At 49.4% G+C, this 24,233-nt stretch overlaps 1 protein-coding gene across 7 annotated transcripts in view; it reads left to right on the top strand.

The window, feature by feature from the left end:
• LOC110523124 (WD repeat-containing protein 7) overlaps positions 1–24,233 on the top strand; it is a 342,879-nt gene that overhangs the window by 41,524 nt on the left and 277,122 nt on the right. For all 7 annotated transcript variants that reach the window (XR_005051631.1, XR_005051630.1, XR_005051629.1 and 4 more), the window contains 2 exons: positions 9,694–9,889; positions 16,164–16,378. Coding sequence is in view for 4 of the 7 variants with exons in the window: in XM_036976656.1 (XP_036832551.1) it covers positions 9,694–9,889; positions 16,164–16,378 (411 nt within the window). In the remaining 3 variants the exon portion in view is untranslated. The remainder of the gene's footprint in view (positions 1–9,693; positions 9,890–16,163; positions 16,379–24,233) is intronic.

Below are 24,233 nucleotides of genomic sequence, written 5' to 3'. Positions count from 1 at the left end.
GAGGTGTGTGTGTGTGTGTTAGCTGGATTCAGTATAACCCTGGTGAGGTGTGTGTGTGTGTGTTAGCTGGATTCAGTATAACCCTGGTGAGGTGTGTGTTAGCTGGATACAGTATAACCCTGGTGAGGTGTGTGTGTGTGTTAGCTGGATTCAGTATAACCCTGGTGAGGTGTGTGTTAGCTGGATTCAGTATAACCCTGGTGAGGTGTGTGTTAGCTGGATACAGTATAACCCTGGTGAGGTGTGTGTTAGCTGGATTCAGTATAACCCTGGTGAGGTGTGTGTGTGTGTGTGTGTGTTAGCTGGATTCAGTATAACCCTGGTGAGGTGTGTGTTAGCTGGATTCAGTATAACCCTGGTGAGGTGTGTGTGTGTGTGTGTTAGCTGGATTCAGTATAACCCTGGTGAGGTGTGTGTGTGTTAGCTGGATTCAGTATAACCCTGGTGAGGTGTGTGTTAGCTGGATACAGTATAACCCTGGTGAGGTGTGTGTGTGTGTGTGTGTTAGCTGGATTCAGTATAACCCTGGTGAGGTGTGTGTTAGCTGGATTCAGTATAACCCTGGTGAGGTGTGTGTTAGCTGGATACAGTATAACCCTGGTGAGGTGTGTGTTAGCTGGATTCAGTATAACCCTGGTGAGGTGTGTGTTAGCTGGATTCAGTATAACCCTGGTGAGGTGTGTGTTAGCTGGATTCAGTATAACCCTGGTGAGGTGTGTGTTAGCTGGATACAGTATAACCCTGGTGAGGTGTGTGTTAGCTGGATACAGTATAACCCTGGTGAGGTGTGTGTTAGCTGGATACAGTATAACCCTGGTGAGGTGTGTGTTAGCTGGATTCAGTATAACCCTGGTGAGGTGTGTGTTAGCTGGATTCAGTATAACCCTGGTGAGGTGTGTGTTAGCTGGATTCAGTATAACCCTGGTGAGGTGTGTGTTAGCTGGATACAGTATAACCCTGGTGAGGTGTGTGTTAGCTGGATACAGTATAACCCTGGTGATGTGTGTGTTAGTTGGATACAGTATAACCCTGGTGAGGTGTGTGTTAGCTGGATACAGTATAACCCTGGTGAGGTGTGTGTTAGCTGGATTCAGTATAACCCTGGTGAGGTGTGTGTTAGCTGGATTCAGTATAACCCTGGTGAGGTGTGTGTTAGCTGGATTCAGTATAACCCTGGTGAGGTGTGTGTTAGCTGGATACAGTATAACCCTGGTGAGGTGTGTGTTAGCTGGATACAGTATAACCCTGGTGAGGTGTGTGTTAGCTGGATTCAGTATAACCCTGGTGAGGTGTGTGTTAGCTGGATTCAGTATAACCCTGGTGAGGTGTGTGTTAGCTGGATACAGTATAACCCTGGTGAGGTGTGTGTTAGCTGGATTCAGTATAACCCTGGTAAGGTGTGTGTTAGCTGGATACAGTATAACCCTGGTGAGGTGTGTGTTAGCTGGATACAGTATAACCCTGGTGAGGTGTGTGTTAGCTGGATACAGTATAACCCTGGTGAGGTGTGTGTTAGCTGGATACAGTATAACCCTGGTAAGGTGTGTGTTAGCTGGATTCAGTATAACCCTGGTAAGGTGTGTGTTAGCTGGATACAGTATAACCCTGGTGAGGTGTGTGTTAGCTGGATACAGTATAACCCTGGTAAGGTGTGTGTTAGCTGTGTGTGTGTGTGTGTGTGTGTGTGTTAGCTGGATTCAGTATAACCCTGGTGAGGTGTGTGTTAGCTGGATACAGTATAACCCTGGTGAGGTGTGTGTTAGCTGTGTGTGTGTGTGTGTGTGTGTGTGTGTGTGTGTGTGTGTTAGTTAGCTGGATTCAGTATAACCCTGGTGAGGTGTGTGTTAGCTGGATACAGTATAACCCTGGTGAGGTGTGTGTTAGCTGGATTCAGTATAACCCTGGTGAGGTGTGTGTTAGCTGGATACAGTATAACCCTGGTGAGGTGTGTGTTAGCTGGATTCAGTATAACCCTGGTGAGGTGTGTGTTAGCTGGATTCAGTATAACCCTGGTGAGGTGTGTGTTAGCTGGATTCAGTATAACCCTGGTGAGGTGTGTGTTAGCTGGATACAGTATAACCCTGGTGAGGTGTGTGTTAGCTGGATACAGTATAACCCTGGTGAGGTGTGTGTTAGCTGGATTCAGTATAACCCTGGTGAGGTGTGTGTTAGCTGGATTCAGTATAACCCTGGTGAGGTGTGTGTTAGCTGGATTCAGTATAACCCTGGTGATGTGTGTGTTAGCTGGATTCAGTATAACCCTGGTGAGGTGTGTGTTAGCTGGATACAGTATAACCCAGGCCCCTGCTGAGGTGTGGAGCCCAACTGATATTTGATTTTTGGATCTGATTCTGATTTTTAAAGTGGAAATCTTCACTGATAACCAATATACTGTGTCTACCGATAGGTCCATTTTTATAGCTGTAATAAAACATAAAAAACAAACATTTAAAACATTTATAGATTGTGTTTAATATTGCCTACTAAGATGCTGAAAAATCCAATTTCTTACATTTTGAGGAAAGAACATTAATTTAAGCGCCACATAATATTTAGGACTAACGGTGTTAGTCTCGTGAAAGGAGAATAAACTGCGCTCATTCCAGGAATAAACTTTCCTCTGAAGACATATTTTCAATGTATTGGTGTTTTAGCTGTGTTTTCATGGGTTGTTGTAGGGTTGTAGCTGCTGAATTCTCGTAGTTGAAATGTATTGGTGTTTTAGCTGTAGCTGCTGAATTCTCGTAGTTGTCACTTGAAAGGAAAGACATCCATTGTAAAATTCACAGCGTTGACTTTTGCCCCGAGCGTTGCCTCAGTGACCGGTCCTTGCTATCCGGGATCCCACTGAAGTTGACTTTTTAAAATGGCTACGGTAAGGGTTAAAGTTCGAGTTACCCGAGGGGTGAGGTTCGCGTTGCCCGAGGGGTGAGGTTCGAGTTACCCGAGGGGTGAGGTTCGAGTTACCCGAGGGGTGAGGTTCGAGTTACCCGAGGGGTGAGGTTCGAGTTACCCGAGGGGTGAGGTTCGCGTTGCCCCGAGGGGTGAGGTTCGCGTTGCCCCGAGGGGTGAGGTTCGCGTTGCCCCGAGGGGTGAGGTTCGCGTTGCCCCGAGGGGTGAGGTTCGCGTTGCCCCGAGGGGTGAGGTTCGCGTTGCCCCGAGGGGTGAGGTTCGCGTTGCCCCGAGGGGTGAGGTTCGCGTTGCCCCGAGGGGTGAGGTTCGCGTTGCCCCGAGGGGTGAGGTTCGCGTTGCCCCGAGGGGTGAGGTTCGCGTTGCCCCGAGGGGTGAGGTTCGCGTTGCCCCGAGGGGTGAGGTTCGCGTTGCCCCGAGGGGTGAGGTTCGCGTTGCCCCGAGGGGTGAGGTTCGCGTTGCCCCGAGGGGTGAGGTTCGCGTTGCCCCGAGGGGTGAGGTTCGCGTTAGCCCCGAGGGGTGAGGTTCGCGTTAGCCCCGAGGGGTGAGGTTCGCGTTAGCCCCGAGGGGTGAGGTTCGCGTTAGCCCCGAGGGGTGAGGTTAAGTGTAGCGATGTCGCAAAGATTCCGGAATGCACTCACCAGCGGTGAACGGCATCAAGTGCACTCACACAGCTAGTTAGCTGGATAGATGTGGGTGGTGAATCTTGAATTTGGACCAGTCCCTGACAAATAACAGCCCGTACATCAATGCTGTATAGATGCGTTGGCTGATAGTGTCCAGTCTTGCTGTAGAGTGCCAAGGCAAGATGGCTGTCCAGGCTTACCTCTCCAGGACAAATAATGAAATACAAGAATCAAAGTCCTATTCTATGAAGAACGGCTAGTTTCCTCAAGCGTTTTCTCTGCGTCTTACATCGGTCCTTGTTCGGTGGATTGAAAAAGCTGATACAGATACGTGGGTAAAAGGATAATATCGGTCTCTCTAGCCTGGTGTGGCGTCGATTGGTGTGGGGTGGATGGGTAATTGCCCTGCAGCTGCGGCAGCAGCCGGTGGAGGCAGGAGGGACGACTGTGATGAAGAGTGATGAAGAGTGATGTGTCCTTGTATTCCCGACATCCCCCGCTCTCCTCTCCTTCCCTCCTCACCCCCTCTCATCTCTCTCATGGTCAAGGTTTCCTATGCCACTACATCAACACTCAGAACATTGCCTGTCAGCGCTCATCACCATTTAGTCTGCTTTCAGTTCCTCTCCCTACCTCCCTCCGTCTCTCCCTACCTCCCTCCGTCTCTCCCTACCTCCCTCCGTCTCTCCCTACCTCCCTCCGTCTCTCCCTACCTCCCTCCGTCTCTCCCTACCTCCCTCCGTCTCTCCCTACCTCCCTCCGTCTCTCCCTACCCCCCTCCGTCTCTCCCTACCCCCCTCCGTCTCTCCCTACCCCCCTCCGTCTCTCCCTACCCCCCTCCGTCTCTCCCTACCCCCCTCCGTCTCTCCCTACCCCCCTCCGTCTCTCCCTACCTCACTCCGTCTCTCCCTACCTACCTCCCTCCGACTAACAGTGAAATGCTTACTTACGGGCCATTTTCAAACAATGCAGAGTTAAAGATAAGATAAAATAGACAATAACATGGCTATATACAGGAAGTAGACAATAACATGGCTATATACAGGAAGTAGAAAATAACATGGCTATATACAGGGAGTAGAAAATAACATGGCTATATACAGGAAGTAGAAAATAACATGGCTATATACAGGAAGTAGAAAATAACATGGCTATATACAGGAAGTAGAAAATAACATGGCTATATACAGGAAGTAGAAAATAACATGGCTATATACAGGGAGTAGAAAATAACATGGCTATATACAGGAAGTAGACAATAACATGGCTATATACAGGATGTAGACAATAACATGGCTATATACAGGATGTAGACAATAACATGGCTATATACAGGATGTAGACAATAACATGGCTATATACAGGGAGTACCAGTACCAAGTTGGTGTGTAGGGGTTGGAGGTAATTGAGGTAGATATGTTCATGTAGGTGGGGGTAAAGTGACTAGGCAACAGGATAGACAGTAGTAGCAGCAGCGTGTGTGTGTGTGTGTGTGTGTGTGTGTGTGTGTGTGTGTGAAGAGTCAGTGCAAAAGAGTTAATGCAACAATGGATAATTGCAGGTAGTCCGGGTAGCCATTTTGATTGTGGTCAAATGCAAAGCAGTTGCCATTCCAAGCGGGGATGCAGCCAGTCAAGATTCTGTAAGACTTTTTGAGGATCTGAGGGCCCGTGCCAAATCTTTTCAGTCTCCTGAGGGGGTCGGTGTGTTTGGACCATGATAGTTTGTTGGTGATGTGGACACCAAGGAACTTGAAACTCTCGACCCGCTCCAACACAGCCCCGTCGATGTTAATAGGAGCCTGTTCGGCCCACCTTTTCCTGTAGTCCACAATCAGCTCCTTTGTCTTGCCAAAAATGGCGATTTCCGATTTGTTATGAAAATTAAGGTCGATTTCAAGTTAAGCGGCCATTCCATTTAATCGGTCGACCTCTACTGAGCACTCAGTAGGGGACTCTGGTGGTCTGCTAGGGGGGACTCTGGTGGTCTGCTTAGAGGGGACTCTGGTGGTCTGCTTAGGGGGGACTCTGGTGGTCTGCTTAGGGGGGACTCTGGTGGTCTGCTTAGGGGGGACTCTGGTGGTCTGCTAGGGGGGACTCTGGTGGTCTGCTTAGGGGGGACTCTGGTGGTCTGCTAGGGGGGACTCTGGTGGTCTGCTTAGGGGGGACTCTGGTGGTCTGCTTAGGGGGGACTCTGGTGGTCTGCTTAGGGGGGACTCTGGTGGTCTGCTTAGGGGGGACTCTGGTGGTCTGCTAGGGGGGACTCTGGTGGTCTGCTAGGGGGGACTCTGGTGGTCTGCTAGGGGGGACTCTGGTGGTCTGCTAGGGGGGACTCTGGTGGTCTGCTACAGGGGGGACTCTGGTGGTCTGCTACAGGGGGGACTCTGGTGGTCTGCTACAGGGGGGACTCTGGTGGTCTGCTACAGGGGGGACTCTGGTGGTCTGCTACAGGGGGGACTGGTGGTCTGCTAGGGGGGACTCTGGTGGTCTGCTAGGGGGGACTCTGGTGGTCTGCTACAGGGGGGACTCTGGTGGTCTGCTACAGGGGGACTCTGGTGGTCTGCTACAGGGGGACTCTGGTGGTCTGCTACAGGGGGACTCTGGTGGTCTGCTAGGGGGGACTCTGGTGGTCTGCTAGGGGGGACTCTGGTGGTCTGCTACATGGGGACTCTGGTGGTCTGCTAGGGGGGACTATGGTGGTCTGCTAGGGGGGACTCTGGTGGTCTGCTACAGGGGGGACTCTGGTGGTCTGCTACAGGGGGGACTCTGGTGGTCTGCTACAGGGGGGACTCTGGTGGTCTGCTACAGGGGGGACTCTGGTGGTCTGCTACAGGGGGGACTCTGGTGGTCTGCTACAGGGGGGACTGGTGGTCTGCTAGGGGGGACTCTGGTGGTCTGCTACAGGGGGGACTCTGGTGGTCTGCTACAGGGGGACTCTGGGGGGGGGGGGGGGGGGGGCGGTCTGTCTCTGTGGGGGGGGCGGGCGGTCTGTCTCTGTGGGGCGGGCGGGCGGTCTGTGGGGCGGGCGGGCGGTCTGTCTCTGTGGGGGGGGGCGGTCTGTGTGTGTGGGGGGGGGGGGGGGGGGCGGTCTGTCTCTGTGGGGGGGGGCGGGCGGTCTGTCTCTGTGGGGCGGGCGGGCGGTCTGTCTCTGTGGGGCGGGCGGGCGGGCGGTCTGTCTCTGTGGGGCGGGCGGGCGGTCTGTGGGGCGGGCGGGCGGTCTGTCTCTGTGGGGGGGGGGTCGGTCTGTCTCTGTGGGGGGGGCGGGCGGTCTGTCTCTGTGGGGGGGGGCGGGCGGGCGGTCTGTCTCTGTGGGGCGGGCGGGCGGTCTGTCTCTGTGGGGCGGGCGGGCGGGCGGTCTGTCTCTGTCGGGCGGGCGGGCGGTCTGTCTCTGTCGGGCGGGCGGTCTGTCTCTGTGGGGCGGGCGGGCGGTCTGTCTCTGTGGGGCGGGCGGGCGGGCGGTCTGTCTCTGTGGGGCGGGCGGGCGGGCGGTCTGTCTCTGTGGGGCGGGCGGGCGGGCGGGCGGTCTGTCTCTGTGGGGCGGGCGGGCGGGCGGTCTGTCTCTGTGGGGCGGGCGGGCGGTCTGTCTCTGTGGGGCGGGCGGGCGGGCGGTCTGTCTCTGTGGGGCGGGCGGGCGGTCTGTCTCTGTGGGGCGGGCGGGCGGTCTGTCTCTGTGGGGCGGGCGGGCGGTCTGTCTCTGTCGGGCGGGCGGTCTGTGGGGCGGGCGGGCGGTCTGTCTCTGTGGGGGGGGGGGGGGGGGGGGGCGGTCTGTCTCTGTGGGGGGGGCGGGCGGTCTGTCTCTGTGGGGCGGGCGGGCGGTCTGTCTCTGTGGGGCGGGCGGGCGGGCGGTCTGTCTCTGTGGGGCGGGCGGGCGGGCGGTCTGTCTCTGTGGGGCGGGCGGGCGGTCTGTCTCTGTGGGGCGGGCGGTCTGTCTCTGTGGGGGGGGGGGGGGGGGCGGTCTGTCTCTGTGGGGGGGCGGGCGGTCTGTCTCTGTGGTGGGGGGGCGGGCGGTCTGTCTCTGTGGGGGGGGGCGGGCGGGCGGTCTGTCTCTGTGGGGCGGGCGGGCGGTCTGTCTCTGTGGGGCGGGCGGGCGGGCGGTCTGTCTCTGTGGGGCGGGCGGTCTGTCTCTGTGGGGGGGGCGGGCGGTCTGTCTCTGTGGGGCGGGCGGGCGGTCTGTCTCTGTGGGGCGGGCGGTCTGTCTCTGTGGGGCGGGCGGGCGGTCTGTCTCTGTGGGGCGGGCGGGCGGTCTGTCTCTGTGGGGCGGGCGGGCGGGCGGTCTGTCTCTGTGGGGCGGGCGGGCGGTCTGTCTCTGTGGGGCGGGCGGTCTGTCTCTGTGGGGCGGGCGGGCGGTCTGTGGGGCGGGCGGGCGGTCTGTCTCTGTGGGGCGGGCGGGCGGTCTGTGGGGCGGGCGGGCGGTCTGTCTCTGTGGGGGGGGCGGGCGGTCTGTCTCTGTGGGGGGGGCGGGCGGGCGGTCTGTCTCTGTGGGGCGGGCGGGCGGTCTGTCTCTGTGGGGCGGGCGGGCGGGCGGTCTATCTCTGTGGGGCGGGCGATCTCTGTGGGGCGGGCGGGCGGTCTGTCTCTGTGGGGCGGGCGGGCGGTCTGTCTCTGTGGGGCGGGCGGTCTGTCTCTCTGTGTGTCTGTCTGTGTGTGTGACGGCAGCGGTGGCTGGTGATTCACTCTCAGGAGGCCCTGAGCAGCCTCCTTCTCATCAGTTAACTTTTGCCGGTTGACTTGAAAAAATGAAAACCTTGTCAAGTTTTTCTCCCCGGCAACAACTCCACTACCCTGAAATGTCAGTCCATTTAAAGGTCCTCCTGTCCAGTTGAAATGGGGAGAAAAGGGCCTTGCTCTTAGATCATTGGTTAATGACATTACTGATCCAAATGGAGCAGGTCGTTTCATTGTTGTAACCATGGAGATGGAGTTTGTGTTCCGTTCTATTGTCATTGACACCATTGAAGGGTCAGACAGTAGTGTTTCACCTATTCATTCATTCAGCCTTTCTAAATGTCATGACGTATGCTGTTCTTGTCCATCGTCTGCAACAATACCTTTTTTTATGTTCGGTATTTTTTTTGCTTAATTATGTTGGTGTTTATCCGTCTCTTGTTTCCACAAACAACATATTTGACATTACACAAATGTTTGTCTTCCCTTGATACCACAACCTGACTCTGGTCTGGGCCTGATGACTGTCCCACACTTCTCTGGTCTGGGCCTGATGACTGTCCCACACCGCTCTGGTCTGGGCCTGATGACTGTCCCACACCTCTCTGGTCTGGGCCTGATGACTGTCCCACACCTCTCTGGTCTGGGCCTGATGACTGTCCCACACCTCTCTGGTCTGGGCCTGATGACTGTCCCACACCGCTCTGGTCTGGGCCTGATGACTGTCCCACACCTCTCTGGTCTGGGCCTGATGACTGTCCCACACCGCTCTGCCCCCAACAGCCTTTGGTTCAGCTGTGTGACCACTCTGTAACTCTCTCTCTCTCTCAATTCAATTCAATGTACTTTATTGGCATGGGAAACATATTTTAACATTGCCAAAGCAAGTGAGGTATATAATATACAGAAGTGAAATAAACAATACAAATGAACAGTAAACATTACACATACAGAAGTTCCAAAAATAATGAAGACATTTCAAATGTCATAAATGTCTGTCAATATACAATGTTGTATATAGTGCAGCTCAGTTTACACCTCATATTGTGGGCAGTGTGCACATAGCCTGTCTTCTCTTGAGAGCCATGTCTGCCTACGGCGACCTTTCTCAATAGCAAGGCTATGCTCACTGAGTCTGTACATAGTCAAAGCTTTCCTTAAGTTTTGGTCAGCCACAGAGGTCAGGTATTCTGCCACTGTGTACTCTCTGTTTAGGGCAAAATAGCATTCTAGTTTGCTCTGTTTTTCCAATGTGCGAAATAATTATTTTTGCTTTCTCATGATTTGGTTTGGTCTAATTGTGTTGCTGTTGCTGTCCTGGGGCTCTGTGGGGTGTGTTTGTGTTTGTGAACAGAGCCCCAGGACCAGCTGTAGGAAATGTCTTTGTTATGGGAGGTTTGGAAATCACTTTCTTTTAGGTGGTTGTAGAATTGAACAGCTCTTTTCTGGATCTTAATAATTTGCTCTCTCTCTTCTCTCTGGCCCCCCGACAGAATCGTGTTCAGCACTGTGTGTGCTCTGTGGCCAGTGACCACTCCGTGGGTCTGCTCAGCCTGCGGGAGAGGAAGTGCATCATGCTGGCGTCTCGACACCTCTTCCCCATCCAGGCCATCAAGTGGCGGCCCTGTGACGACTACCTGGTGGTGGGCTGCTCTGATGGCTCAGTGTATGTGTGGCAGATGGACACAGGTGAGACACACACAGACAAAAGAGACTCTCGCGCGTACACACACACACACACACACACACACACACACACTATTAAAATAGAATGATGTGTTGCATGGCAGAGGGTTTATTCATTGTAACCATGATTAATGGGAGTTTTGTCGGTGTCTATTTACTTATTTTTTGTCTTTTTTATTTGACCTTTATTTAACTAGGCAAGTCAGTTAAGAACAAATTCTTACTTACAATGACGGCCTAGGAACAGTGGGTTAACTGCCTGTTCAGGGGCAGAACGACAGATTTGTACCTTGTCAGCTCGGGGATTTGGACTTGCAACCTTCCGGTTACTAGTTCAACGCACTAACTACTTAGGCTACCCTGCCGCCCTGGCACTCTGGTAGCCTATGAACTTCTGTAATGAGATATCTGTTTGTAAATCCAACAATATTCTCTGTAGCTAATGGAATGGTGCTGAATGCATGACATCAAGCTTGATTACACTTTGTAAATGCTTTTTCTTCAACTCTGTACTGTTTGTTTTTTTGGGGACTTTGTTTGTTCTGTCCACTGAGTACATGGCCATTATGGCCAGATCGTTCTTCAAGATGTTCAAATGTTCATAGATGACCAACAGGGTCAAATAATAATCAGTGGTTGTCGAGGGTGCAACAGGTCAGTACCTCAGGAGTAAATGTAAAAAAATATATATCTTCATATCATAACCGCTAACTGCTACACACAGCCTACCTCGTTCCCTACTGGGGCGCCCTGTTCCCTACTGAGGGCGCCCTGTTCCCTACTGAGGGCGCCCTGTTCCCTACTGAGGGCGCCCTGTTCCCTACTGGGGCGCCCTGTTCCCTACTGGGGCGCCCTGTTCCCTACTGGGGTGCCCTGTTCCCTACTGGGGCGCCCTGTTCCCTACTGGGGGCGCCCTGTTCCCTACTGGGGGCGCCCTGTTCCCTACTGCGGGCGCCCTGTTCCCTACTGCGGGCGCCCTGTTCCCTACTGAGGGCGCCCTGTTCCCTACTGAGGGCGCCCTGTTCCCTACTGAGGGCGCCCTGTTCCCTACTGAGGGCACCCTGTTTCCTACTTTTTACCAGTGCCCATAGGGAACTACCATAGGGAATAGGGCTCCATTTGGGATGCACACACTGTGTGGTCATTACTAGAAACCAGTAGGGTCCTTTATGTCCATTCTGTTTCTGTACCGGGGTCTCCAGTATTACAGGAAGTCATTTTTTAGTGTTTTTTTTTTATTAAGGAACACAAGTTGGTATCCAGGAGGGCATCGAATGTCTCTGCTGGAACCAAAGACGCCTGTTCTTCCCAACTTGCCATCTAGCAAACCAAATGCACAATATAATATGATTATATTTCTACGCAGTGGTGTGACCCTGTGTGCCGACGTGAGGAAGAAGGGGGAGGAGGAAGAAGCTCGTCAACCAGTAGACATCGAGTCTCTTCTGTCCCTCCTCCCAAACGACGACCGACTTAAAAAAAAACTACCAGGGTAGCTCCAACCTTGTGTTCTTCCCCTCACTTCGCGATGTTTTTGCTCAGTGAAGATCACACAAACACACACCCTTTCCCAGGTTGAATAATAGATTGTCTGAAGCATTCGTTCCTTCCGTCCTGCCCCCCTATATACAAAGCCGCATGTTTAGCGTTTGTAAAAGCAACGCAGCACTCTCTTAAAACGGTAGACCGATTTTTAAACTCCCTCTCACAGCAATGGAAGTTAAGATGATGGCTGAGGAGGAAGTGGGGGGGGGGGGGAGGGAAGTCGAGCACTTACAAAACATCTCCCTAAATGTGGAGTCTCTCTCTCTCTGCCCGTTACTGCATTAGCGAAGGCACATTAGTGTGTTTATGTCTGCTCTTAAAGCTGGTTATGTCTCGTTGTGCTGAGTAGGACAGAAAAACGTACAGTAGCAAGCCTCGTCGACTCACAGGGCTGGGGTGCAGAAGGGGCGTGGCTGTAAGGTGTGTGTGTGTGTGTGTGTGTGTGTGTTAGACATGGGGAGGGGTATAGCCTAAGTAATGATCCCTGAGGTTTGTCTGGAACCACTTGATAGGAGCTGAAGGAGTGAGGGAAACAGCCTCTCCATTTATAGAGTCATTATATTACTGATGGACAGCTACATTTCCTCTCTCCTCTGTTCAGTGCTTTTTCCCCATAGAGATAAATGATTTATCTTCTATGGGTTCCCACCCCCCCCCACACACACACACACACACATCAGCTCTAATGGAATAGAACTCACTTTCTTAAAGGGACATTTTACCATTCATTCATCTCCAGCAACCCTCCCAACATCAACATAATGTGTGAACATGTTTTGTTTTCTATGTTTTGTAGTGAAAAGATGGGAGTGTTTCCAATGACATCGTTGGTGTGCATGAAGTGGTCTTAACCTATTATGAGTAGGAATGGCCAACTAGTTGGTGGATGTCATTGGAAACGCTCATCTTCCTCTTCTTCTTCTTTTTTTTTTTACTACAACACAGAAACGTGACATTTTCACATGTTGATTTTAAGGTGGTGCTGTAGATTTTTTTTATCACATTTTAAAAATATATTTACAGTGCCTTGCGAAAGTATTCGGCCCCCTTGAATAATTTTGCACGCCCAATTTTTCAGTTTTTGATTTGTTAAAAAAGTTTGAAATATCCAATAAATGTCGTTCCACTTCATGATTGTGTCCCACTTGTTGTTGATTCTTCACAAAAAAATACAGTTTTATATATTTATCTTTGAAGCCTGAAATGTGGCAAAAGGTCGCAAAGTTCATGGGGGCCGAATACTTTCGCAAGGCACTGTAGCTAGGCAAGTCAGTTAAGAACACATTCTTATTTACAATGACGGCCTAACAAAAGGCAAAAGGCCTCCTGCTGGGACGGGGGCCTGGGGATTTAAATAAATAAATACATTTAATATCAAATATAGGACAAAAACACACATCAACACCACATAAAGAGAGACCTAAGACAGCACCGCAACGTGACAACACAGCATGGTTGCCAACACAACGTGACAACACAGCATGGTTGCCAACACAACGTGACAACACAGCATGGTTGCCAACACAACGTGACAACACAGCATGGTTGCCAACACAACGTGACAACACAGCATGGTTGCCAACACAATGTGACAACACAGCATGGTTGCCAACACAACGTGACAACACAGCATGGTTGCCAACACAACGTGACAACACAGCATGGTTGCCAACACAACGTGACAACACAGCATGGTTGCCAAAACAAAGTGACAACACAGCATGGTTGCCAACACAACGTGACAACACAGCATGGTTGCCAACGCAACGTGACAACACAGCATGGTTGCCAACGCAACATGACAACACAGCATGGTTGCCAACACAACATGACAACACAGCATGGTTGCCAACACAACGTGAATATGAAGTTGGAACGTTTGTGGAACTTCCCTTTAAGGAGAAGATGAAGCATTGTCAAATCCACTTACAATGACTAGAACATGATATTATACATCTCCTGGCATCATTATCACAACCGATACATTCATACTGGTTTCACATGCAGAACGTTGGAGACTAGTATTGACCAGCAGGGCTGGGAATTGCCGAGGGACCTCACAATACAATATTATATTGATATTTAAGTGTCGACACGACGATATGTATTGCAATCAAGGGTTGGAACCGGTTCAGGGAACAAAACCGGAATATTTTGTCATTTCAGTCGCATCTTGCTCCATAGGCTACACTTGTCTGTCCATAACGCAATGTAAACAACTAGCTTACCTGCTCTATCCGCACTGATTGGTGTAAACAACTAGCTTACCTGCTCTATCCGCACTGATTGGTGTAAACAACTAGCTTAGCTGCTCTATCCGCACTGATTGGTGTAAACAACTAGCTTACCTGCTCTATCCGCACTGATTGGTGTAAACAACTAGCTTAGCTGCTCTATCCGCACTGATTGGTGTAAACAACTAGCTTACCTGCTCTATCCGCACTGATTGGTGTAAACAACTAGCTTACCTGCTCTATCCGCACTGATTGGTGTAAACAACTAGCTTACCTGCTCTATCCGCACTGATTGGTGTAAACAACTAGCTTACCTGCTCTATCCGCACTGATTGGTGTAAACAACTAGCTTACCTGCTCTATCCGCACTGATTGGTGTAAACAACTAGCTTACCTGCTCTATCCGCACTGATTGATGTAAACAACTAGCTTAGCTGCTCTATCCGCACTGATTGGTGTAAACAACTAGCTTAGCTGCTCTATCCGCACTGATTGGTGTAAACAACTAGCTTAGCTGCTCTATCCGCACTGATTGGTGTAAACAACTAGCTTAGCTGCTCTATCCGCACTGATTGGTGTAAACAACTAGCTTACCTGCTCTATCCGCACTGATTGGTGTAAACAACTAGCTTACCTGCTCTATCCGCACTGATTGGTGAACTCATTTAATGAGCTAAAAGTTTTTATAAAATGGTTGATTTCACAGGTTAAAAAAAGGAACAGAAATGAACGATATAATAACATTTTTCAGGCATTTCTCTGACACCGCTGAGTATACACTGAGTGTTCAATACATTTAAACAACTTCCTCGTGTTTCAGAGGAAGCTTTGCCTCTCCCGAGTCGTCTGTATGGAAGTTTCAGCGATGGGGCAAGACTGTAACTACTAATTGGATTACATGAAGTTGGGGAGAGAAAAGGGTAAAAAGTACCCCCCCCCCAAAATACTTCTTTCTAATGTTGAGTTACACCTCCCCATTTTTCCTCAGAACAGCCTCAATTCATTGGGGCATGGACTCTACAAGGTGTCGAAAGTTCTCCACAGGGATGCTGGTCCATGTTGACTCCAATGCTTCCCACAGGGATGCTGGTCCATGTTGACCCCAATGCGTTCCACAGGGATGCTGGTCCATGTTGACTCCAATGCTTCCCACAGGGATGCTGGTCCATGTTGACTCCAATGCTTCCCACAGGGATGCTGGCCCATGTTGACTCCAATGCTTCCCACAGGGATGCTTTTCCATGTTGACTCCAATGCTTCCCACAGGGATGCTGGTCCATGTTGACTCCAATGCTTCCCGCAGGGATGCTGGTCCATGTTGACTCCAATGCTTCCCGCAGGGATGCTGGTCCATGTTGACTCCAATGCGTTCCACAGGGATGCTGGTCCATGTTGACTCCAATGCTTCCCACAGTTGTCAAATTGGCTGGATGTCCTTTGGGTGGCGGACCGTTCTTGATATAAACAGGAAACCGTTGAGCTGGCACCTACTACTATACCCCATTCAAAGGCATTTTAATATTTTGTCTTGCCCGTTCACCCTCTAAATGGCGTACGTTCACAATCCATATCTCAATTTTCCCAAGGCCTGAAAATCCTTCTTTAACCTGTCTCCTCACCTTGATCTACACACACGAGGAATATAACACTGTGCCTTGCGCGTAAAGCTCATGCTGTTCCTGATGACGGCGTGATCTCGCTCTCTGTGGTCGATGTGAGCAAAACGTTTAATACATACGCCGAGCGTCAGAGCCGATGTAATAGGATTCTACCTTCCTCCTATACGTCCTACTTCCTACTCCTACGTCCTTTTAGCGTGTTTGAGGTCGTAGTGGGCTTTCTTGTACGAGTCCATGTCAGTGTCCCGTTCATAATAAGCGGTAGCGCTCGACTTTAGCCCCGCGTGGATTTTGCCTGTAATCCAGGGTTTTAGGTTTGGATACGTTCTATTGCTACTGCTAGCTAGCTCCAGTGATAGGTTTGGATACGCTCAAATGTTAATACTAGCTAGCTCCAATGCTACTGCTAGCTAGCTCCAATGCTACTGTTGGGAGAGAGCTTAGTATCTGGGCAGAACTTTACAGGAGAGCTTGACGGAGGAGGGCGTTGATCTTGGAGATGGTGACCAATATCCCTAGTGACCAGAAAACTATCTATTCTCTCGCTCTCTCTCTATCCTCTCTATTTTCTCTCTGTCCTCTCTATCCACTCACACACCCACACACACAGAGGTGCCTAATAGAGAAGAAATGGGAGTGTCTTTGTATCAGGTTGACAGTTGGAATCAATTTTACTTTCACATTTTCAGGGTAAAGTATGGTATAAAAAAATGCTAATCCCAGTAGCCATCATCCCAGTAGCCATCATCCCAGTAGCCATCATCCCAGTCTGTTGAACCCAACCAGAACGGTATCTGAATGTCCCGATTTTGTCTCTCCCCCTCTGTCTTCTCTCTCTCTCTCCCCTCGCTCTCTCTCCCCCCTCTCTCTCTCTCTCAGGTGCGTTGGACCGCTGCGTGATGGGCATCACGGCTGTAGAGATCCTGAATGCGTGTGATGAGGTGGTGCCGGCCGCTGTGGACGCTCTAAGCCACCCTGCGGTCAACCTGAAACAGGCCATGACACGACGCAGCCTGGCCGCGCTCAAGAACATGGCCACGCACAAACTACAGACCCTGGCTACCAACCTACTGGCTGCAGACAACGCAGACAAGGTCAGTTGTACCCCCATAACCCAGGGACTCTTGCTACCAATCTATTAGCAGACAAGGTTAGCTTATGCCATAATGTTTGTGACTACCTATGACACAGTTATGTCTTATGTAGCTGTTATAAAGGCTTTATGGATGCATACATAGGGGAATAGCTAAACCCTAACTCTATAACTCTTGAAAAGATGAGCCCTGTATACTGTATGTACGGTTGCTTCTCGGGGGTCCGGGGTCAAAGGTTAGAAAGCAATGAGCTCAGTCTGGTGTACTGGTCCTTTTTTAATGGCTACGTTTCAAAACCTGATCAGCACTTCATCACTGGAGAAGTGTTCTCCATCGCAATGTAACAAACACACACACACACACACACACATCACTGTCTCTCTGCCAATAGCCATCCAGGATGTTTCACCTCAGATGTGGCCAGGAGGGAGGAGGGAGAAGAAGGAAAGAGCTCCCGAGCTCTGACTAGAATGGTCATAGTTCAGGGAGGCTGATTGTTCTATGGCTGTGTCTGTCATCCTCTGTGCTGGGATTGCAGAGAGCAGCGGAGCGGCTCCTTCTGACTAAAGGGAAGCACTTCCTGGTGGCCATTTTGGAAACCGGTCGGGCTTTTTTTTTAAAAGCATGAAGGCTATATTGCAGGGTCATGAACAGGTCAAATAGCAGGAGATTATCATCCGGAGAAATATTGTAGAGCCCGACCGATATATCGGTTCATCGATATTATTGGCCGATATAGGCCTTATACCACTAAATTGCTATCGAACGATAATTCTGCCGATAAGTTATTTACAAATAGTGTCACGAACCGGCTCAAAGCCCGTAACAAAAGGGAGACAACGTGGAGATAAGGAGTAACAAAATATATATTTATTAACTAAAGCAACTAAGGAAAATATACAATGGTGTGTGTAATCAGTAATCAGTAGTGTAAGTGAGTTTTGCGTGCATGAATGTGATAATGCAGGGTGTTGAAAGGTGCCAAAGCAAACAAACAAAAGGCCACCAAGAACCACAACACAATCTACAAAGGTGTCTGCATGGAGAGAGTCTCCCCCATGAATGGGGAAGAGGTCTATTTATCCTGGGAGACACCTGGCCCAGGTGTTTCCCATGAAGCTGACGACCCTCCCAACTCCGCCCACCGGCATCCTAATAAGGAAACAAGAACAAAGACAGAATACAGCAGACAGAGTGGGAGGGTCGTCACAATAGGATGAAAAAAGGGAATCTGAATACTTGCTGCAATTCTCATGATGTTGTTATTATTGTCACAATAATCAACATTTATGGTTATCGGTTAATTGTTCTTTTGGCAATTTATGAGATGTCAATGTGGAAAATGACCTTTCATTTCCCCGCTGTAAAACACTATATAGGTATTGGTACGTTTGTTTTTTTTCCCCCCACAAATATCGGAATGGGTGTCGGGCCCCCAAAAAATGTATGCCTTGCTTCCATCCCATGGGAGGACATGAGCGAGCCAGCCAGCCAGTCAGCCAGCGAGCCAGCCAGCCAGTCAGCCAGCGAGCCAGCCAGCCAGTCAGCCAGCCAGCCAGCCAGCCAGCCAGTCAGCCAGCGAGCCAGCCAGCCAGGCAGCCAACATTCTAAGATGTTGCTGGAGAGAATAGATGAAGAGGAAGAGAGTGGTTCTTCCAGACAATTATACAGGGAAACACTCTCCCTCCCCCTCCTACTGCTTCTCTTCCTCTCTCCTCCTTCCTCCTCTTCATCGCTCTTCTTCTAGTCCTTCCTCACGCTTCTCCTCTTCCTCCCTCTCGTCTCTTCCTGCATTGAGGTGGTGTGTGTGGTGAAGAGTGTTTTCCAGCCCAGCGGCCTGCAGGGACCAGGGCTTAGTTAAAGTGGAGCCTGGGCTCTTAGTGTTGTGGGCTTGGGGGTGTTGGGATGGAGGCATGGATCTGGATACTACCAGGGGAGAAGATGGAATGAGAGGTAATCCTCCCTCCCTCTTGTCCTCGTTTCTCTCATCTCACTCCATCGCTCACTGAGATTCACACCTCTGCCTCAGCTTGCCAGAAGGGATAGAGGAATGGAACTCAAGCTAGATACCACTGTGTGTGTGTGTGTGTGTGTGTTTTTATAGCACCATCTAGCTAACACTAGTAGTGTCCTATGTGGCTTACTTGCAGTTGGTGTTGTTTAGTTGGTGTGAAGTGGGCCTATATGACTCAGTTGGTACGAGTGTGGTTAAGTTGGTGTGAAGTGGGCCTATATGACTCAGTTGGTACGAGTGTGGTTAAGTTGGTGTGAAGTGGGCCTATATGACTCAGTTGGTACGAGTGTGGTTAAGTTGGTGTGAAGTGGGCCTACATGACTCAGTTGGTACGAGTGTGGTTAAGTTGGTGTGAAGTGGGCCTATATGACTCAGTTGGTACGAGTGTGGTTAAGTTGGTGTGAAGTGGGCCTACATGACTCAGTTGGTACGAGTGTGGTTAAGTTGGTGTGAAGTGGGCCTATATGACTCAGTTGGTACGAGTGTGGTTAAGTTGGTGTGAAGTGGGCCTACATGACTCAGTTGGTACGAGTGTGGTTAAGTTGGTGTGAAGTGGGCCTATATGACTCAGTTGGTACGAGTGTGGTTAAGTTGGTGTGAAGTGGGCCTACATGACTCAGTTGGTACGAGTGTGGTTAAGTTGGTGTGAAGTGGGCCTATATGACTCAGTTGGTACGAGTGTGGTTAAGTTGGTGTGAAGTGGGCCTATATGACTCAGTTGGTACGAGTGTGGTTAAGTTGGTGTGAAGTGGGCCTATATGACTCAGTTGGTACGAGTGTGGTTAAGTTGGTGTGAAGTGGATTATTTCAAACAGATTATTTCACTTATAATTCACTGTATCACAATTCCAGTGGGTCAGAATTTTACATACACTAAGTTGACTGTGCCTTTAAACAGCTTGGAAAATTCCAGAAAATGATGTCATGGCTTTAGAAGCTTCTGATAGGCTAATTGACATCATTTGAGTCAATTGGAGGTGTACCTGTGGATGTATTTCAAGGCCTACCTTCAAGCTCAGTGCCTATTTGCTTGACATCATGGGAAAATCAAATGAAATCAGCCAAAACCTCAGAAAAAATAAATTGTAGACCTCCACAAGTCTGGTTCATCATTGGGAGCAATTTCCAAACACCTGAAGGTCCCACTTTCATCTGTACAAACAATAGTACGCAAGTATAAACACCATGGGACCAGGCAGCCGTCATACCGCTCAGGAAGGAGATGCGTTCTGTCTCCTAGAGATAAATGTTCTTGGGTGCGAAAAGCGCAAAAAAAATCCCAGAACAACAGCAAAGGACCTTGTGAAGATGCTGGAGGAAACAGGTACAATGTATCTATATCCACAGTCCTATATCGACAACCTGAAAGGCCGCTCAGCAAGGACGAAGCCACTGCTCCAAAACCGCCAATAAAAAGCCAGACTACGGTTTGCAACTGCACATGTGGACAAAGATTGTACTTTTTGGAGAAATGTCATCTGGTCTGATGAAACAAAAATAGAACTGTTTGGCCATAATGACCATCGTTATGTTTGTAGGAAAAAGGGGGATGCTTGCAAGCCAAAGAACACCATCCCAACCGTGAAGCACGGGGGTGGCAGCATCATGTTGTGGGGGTCCTTTGCTGCACGAGGGACTGGTGCGCTTCACAAAATAGATAACATCAAGAGGGAGGAAAATTAGGTAGATGTATTGAAGCAACATCTCAAGACATTAGTCAGGAAGTTAAAGCTTGGTCACAAATGGGTCTTCATAAATGGACAATGACCCCCAAGCATACTTCCGAAGTTGTGGCAAAATGGCTTAAGGACAACGAAGTCAATGTATTGGAGTGGCCATCACAAAGCCCTGACCTCAATCCTATAGAAAATTTGTGGGCAGAACTGAAAAAGCGTGTGCAAGCAAGGAGGCCTACAAACCTGACTCAGTTACACCAGCTCTGTCAGGAGGAATGGGCCAAAATTCACCCAACTTATTGTGGGAAGCTTGTGGAAGGCTACCCGAAACATTTGACCCAAGTTAAACAATTTAAAGGCAATGTACCAAATACGAATTGAATGTGTGAACTTCTGACCCACTGGGAATGTGATGAAATAAATAAAAGCTGAAATAAATAATTGTCTCCACTATTATTCTGAAACTTCACGTTCTTAAAATAAAGTGGTGATCCTAACTGACCTAAGACAGGGAATGTTTACTAGGATTAAATGTCAGGAATTGTGATAAACTGAGTTAAAATGTATTTGGGTTAAGGTGTATGTAAACTTCAGACTTCAACTGTATCTGCAACAGATCAGAAAGGTTTCCCTTGCCTGTCATGGCTGGTCAAAGAAACAAAGAAGAGACAACATCCAGTGCCTTTCCTCTCCCTCTGTCGTGTTTCTCTTCCTGCTGGTCTGTAGTGGCTGAATGGCAACCAGGCCAGATGTGCTCCTCTCTGATGAGCTGTGTGTGTGTGTTTCCGCGTGTGTGTGTTTCCACGTGTGTGTGTTTCCGCGTGTGTGTGTGTTTCCGCGTGTGTGTGTGTTTCCGCGTGTGTGTGTGTTTCCGCGTGTGTGTGTGTTTCCGCGTGTGTGTGTGTGTTTCCGTGTGTGTGTGTGTTTCCGCGTGTGTGTGTTTTGGTCTGAGAGCCCAGTAGCTCGTTAAGGCTATCAAGCAGCAGAGGAATGTTAGGGAGGAAGGATGACCTTAAATGAAGAACATAGCAGGCTGCCAGGAGAGAGTTGTATATAGCCAGTCTGTCTGTCTCCCTTCTCTCTGCCGGTCTGTCCGTCTCCCTTCTCTCTGCCGGTCTGTCCGTCTCCCTTCTCTCTGCCGGTCTGTCTGTCTCCCTTCTCTCTGCCGGTCTGTCCGTCTCCCTTCTCTCTGCCGGTCTGTCCGTCTCCCTTCTCTCTGCCGGTCTGTCCGTCTCCCTTCTCTCTGCCGGTCTGTCCGTCTCCCTACTCTCTGCCGGTCTGTCCGTCTCCCTTCTCTCTGCCGGTCTGTCCGTCTCCCTTCTCTCTGCCGGTCTGTCCGTCTCCCTTCTCTCTGCCGGTCTGTCCGTCTCCCTACTCTCTGCCGGTCTGTCCGTCTCCCTACTCTCTGCCGGTCTGTCCGTCTCCCTTCTCTCTGCCGGTCTGTCCGTCTCCCTACTCTCTGCCGGTCTGTCCGTCTCCCTACTCTCTGCCGGTCTGTCCGTCTCCCTACTCTCTGCCGGTCTGTCCGTCTCCCTACTCTCTGCCGGTCTGTCCGTCTCCCTTCTCTCTGCCGGTCTGTCCGTCTCCCTTCTCTCTGCCGGTCTGTCTGTACAGAGCCTGTGTCTTCCCTTCCGAACGCTTGTCTCTGTATAAAGCCTGCCGGTCTGTGTCTCCGTCGGTCTGTGTCTCCGTCCGTCTGCCTGTCTGTACAGAGTAGGGATGGGCGACTTGTGGGTGGGGGGAGGGGGAGCTACAACTCATCATGAGGGGTCACAGTGGCTCTCCTGTCTGTGTATCCACATCCGTATCCTCACATGCAGTCAGATCTGGGCCTAAGATACATTTAGCTATTTTTCTCACAATTTTACAGTAATTTTACATGTTTTTGCCATGGGGCGGAGAGACATATTTGCAGTTTTGAATATGATATCTGATTGAAAGTGACTAACAAAATCAATGTGAGCCCCCCGGTCAGTAATTTGACCATGATTACTACAAGTTTAGACAGCTGGCTAATTTACCAATCTAAAACATGTTAGCTGACATGAAATAACAAGAGAGAAACTGCTGATGCACAACCACATTACCAAATGACACCTGGTGTATTGCACTGTCATCATTCTAAATGACACCTGGTGTATTGTACTGTCATCATTCTAAATGACACCTGGTGTATTGCACTGTCATCATTCTAAATGACACCTGGTGTATTGTACTGTCATCACTCTAAATGACACCTGGTGTATTGTTACTGTCATCATTCTAAATGACACCTGGTGTATTGTACTGTCATCATTCTAAATGACACCTGGTGTATTGTACTGTCATCATTCTAAATGACACCTGGTGTATTGTACTGTCATCATTCTAAATGACACCTGGTGTATTGTACTGTCATCATTCTAAATGACACCTGGTGTATTGTACTGTCATCATTCTAAATGACACCTGGTGTATTGTACTGTCATCACTCTAAATGACACCTGGTGTATTGTTACTGTCATCATTCTAAATGACACCTGGTGCATTGTACTGTCATCATTCTAAATGACACCTGGTGTATTGTACTGTCATCATTCTAAATGACACCTGGTGTATTGTACTGTCATCATTCTTAATGACACCTGGTGTATTGTACTGTCATCATTCTAAATGACACCTGGTGTATTGTTACTGTCATCATTCTAAATGACACCTGGTGTATCGTACTGTCATCACTCTAAATGACACCTGGTGTATCGTACTGTCATCACTCTAAATGACACCTGGTGTATTGTACTGTCATCATTCTAAATGACACCTGGTGTATTGTACTGTCATCATTCTAAATGACACCTGGTGTATTGTACTGTCATCATTCTAAATGACACCTGGTGTATTGTGCTGTCATCATTCTAAATGACACCTGGTGTATTGTACAGTCATCATTCTTAATGACACCTGGTGTATTGTACTGTCATCATTCTAAATGACACCTGGTGTATTGTACTGTCATCATTCTAAATGACACCTGGTGTATTGTACTGTTCTAACTCATCATTCTAAATGTCACCTGGTGTATTGTACTGTCATCATTCTAAATGTCACCTGGTGTATTGTACTGTCATCACTCTAAATGACACCTGGTGTATTGTACTGTCATCATTCTTAATGACACCTGGTGTATTGTACTGTCATCATTCTAAATGACACGTGGTGTATTGTACTGTCATCATTCTAAATGACACCTGGTGTATTGTACTGTTCTAACTGTCATCATTCTAAATGACACCTGGTGTATTGTACTGTCATCATTCTAAATGACACCTGGTGTATTGTACTGTCATCATTCTAAATGATACCTGGTGTATTGTACTGTCATCATTCTAAATGACACCTGGTGTATTGTACTGTCATCATTCTAAATGACACCTGGTGTATTGTACTGTCATCACTCTAAATGACACCTGGTGTATTGTACTGTCATCACTCTAAATGACACCTGGTGTATTGTACTGTCATCACTCTAAATGACACCTGGTGTATTGTACTGTCATCATTCTAAATGACACCTGGTGTATTGTTGCTGTCATCATTCTAAATTACACCTGGTGTATTGTGCTGTCATCACTCTAAATGACACCTGGTGTATTGTACTGTCATCATTCTAAATGACACCTGGTGTATTGTACTATCATCATTCTAAATGTCACCTGGTGTATTGTACTGTCATCATTCTAAATGACACCTGGTGTATTGTACTGTTCTAACTCATCATTCTAAATGACACCTGGTGTATTGTACTGTCATCACTCTGAATGTCACCTGGTGTATTGTACTGTCATCATTCTAAATGTCACCTGGTGTATTGTACTGTTCTAACTCATCATTCTAAATGACACCTGGTGTATTGTACTGTCATCACTCTGAATGTCACCTGGTGTATTGTACTGTCATCATTCTAAATATCACCTGGTGTATTGTACTGTAGAGTAGACCCTGGACAAAGAAGAGCCCCCCCCCACCACCACCACACCACTGTCTGCCCGTCACTAAGGAAGAGGGACTTGGTTGTCAGGAGTGTGTGTGTGTGTAGATGGATGCACAGTGTGAATTGGTCCACAACCTGGCTCTTAGATGTTGACAAGCTAGGAAGTCCACACGTTGGCAGTTAAGGAGTAACAAA

The sequence above is a fragment of the Oncorhynchus mykiss genome, chromosome 5, assembly GCF_013265735.2.
Source record: "Oncorhynchus mykiss isolate Arlee chromosome 5, USDA_OmykA_1.1, whole genome shotgun sequence".
Classification (NCBI taxonomy): Eukaryota; Metazoa; Chordata; class Actinopteri; order Salmoniformes; family Salmonidae; genus Oncorhynchus; species Oncorhynchus mykiss.
This window is presented reverse-complemented; position numbering and strand designations above follow the sequence as displayed.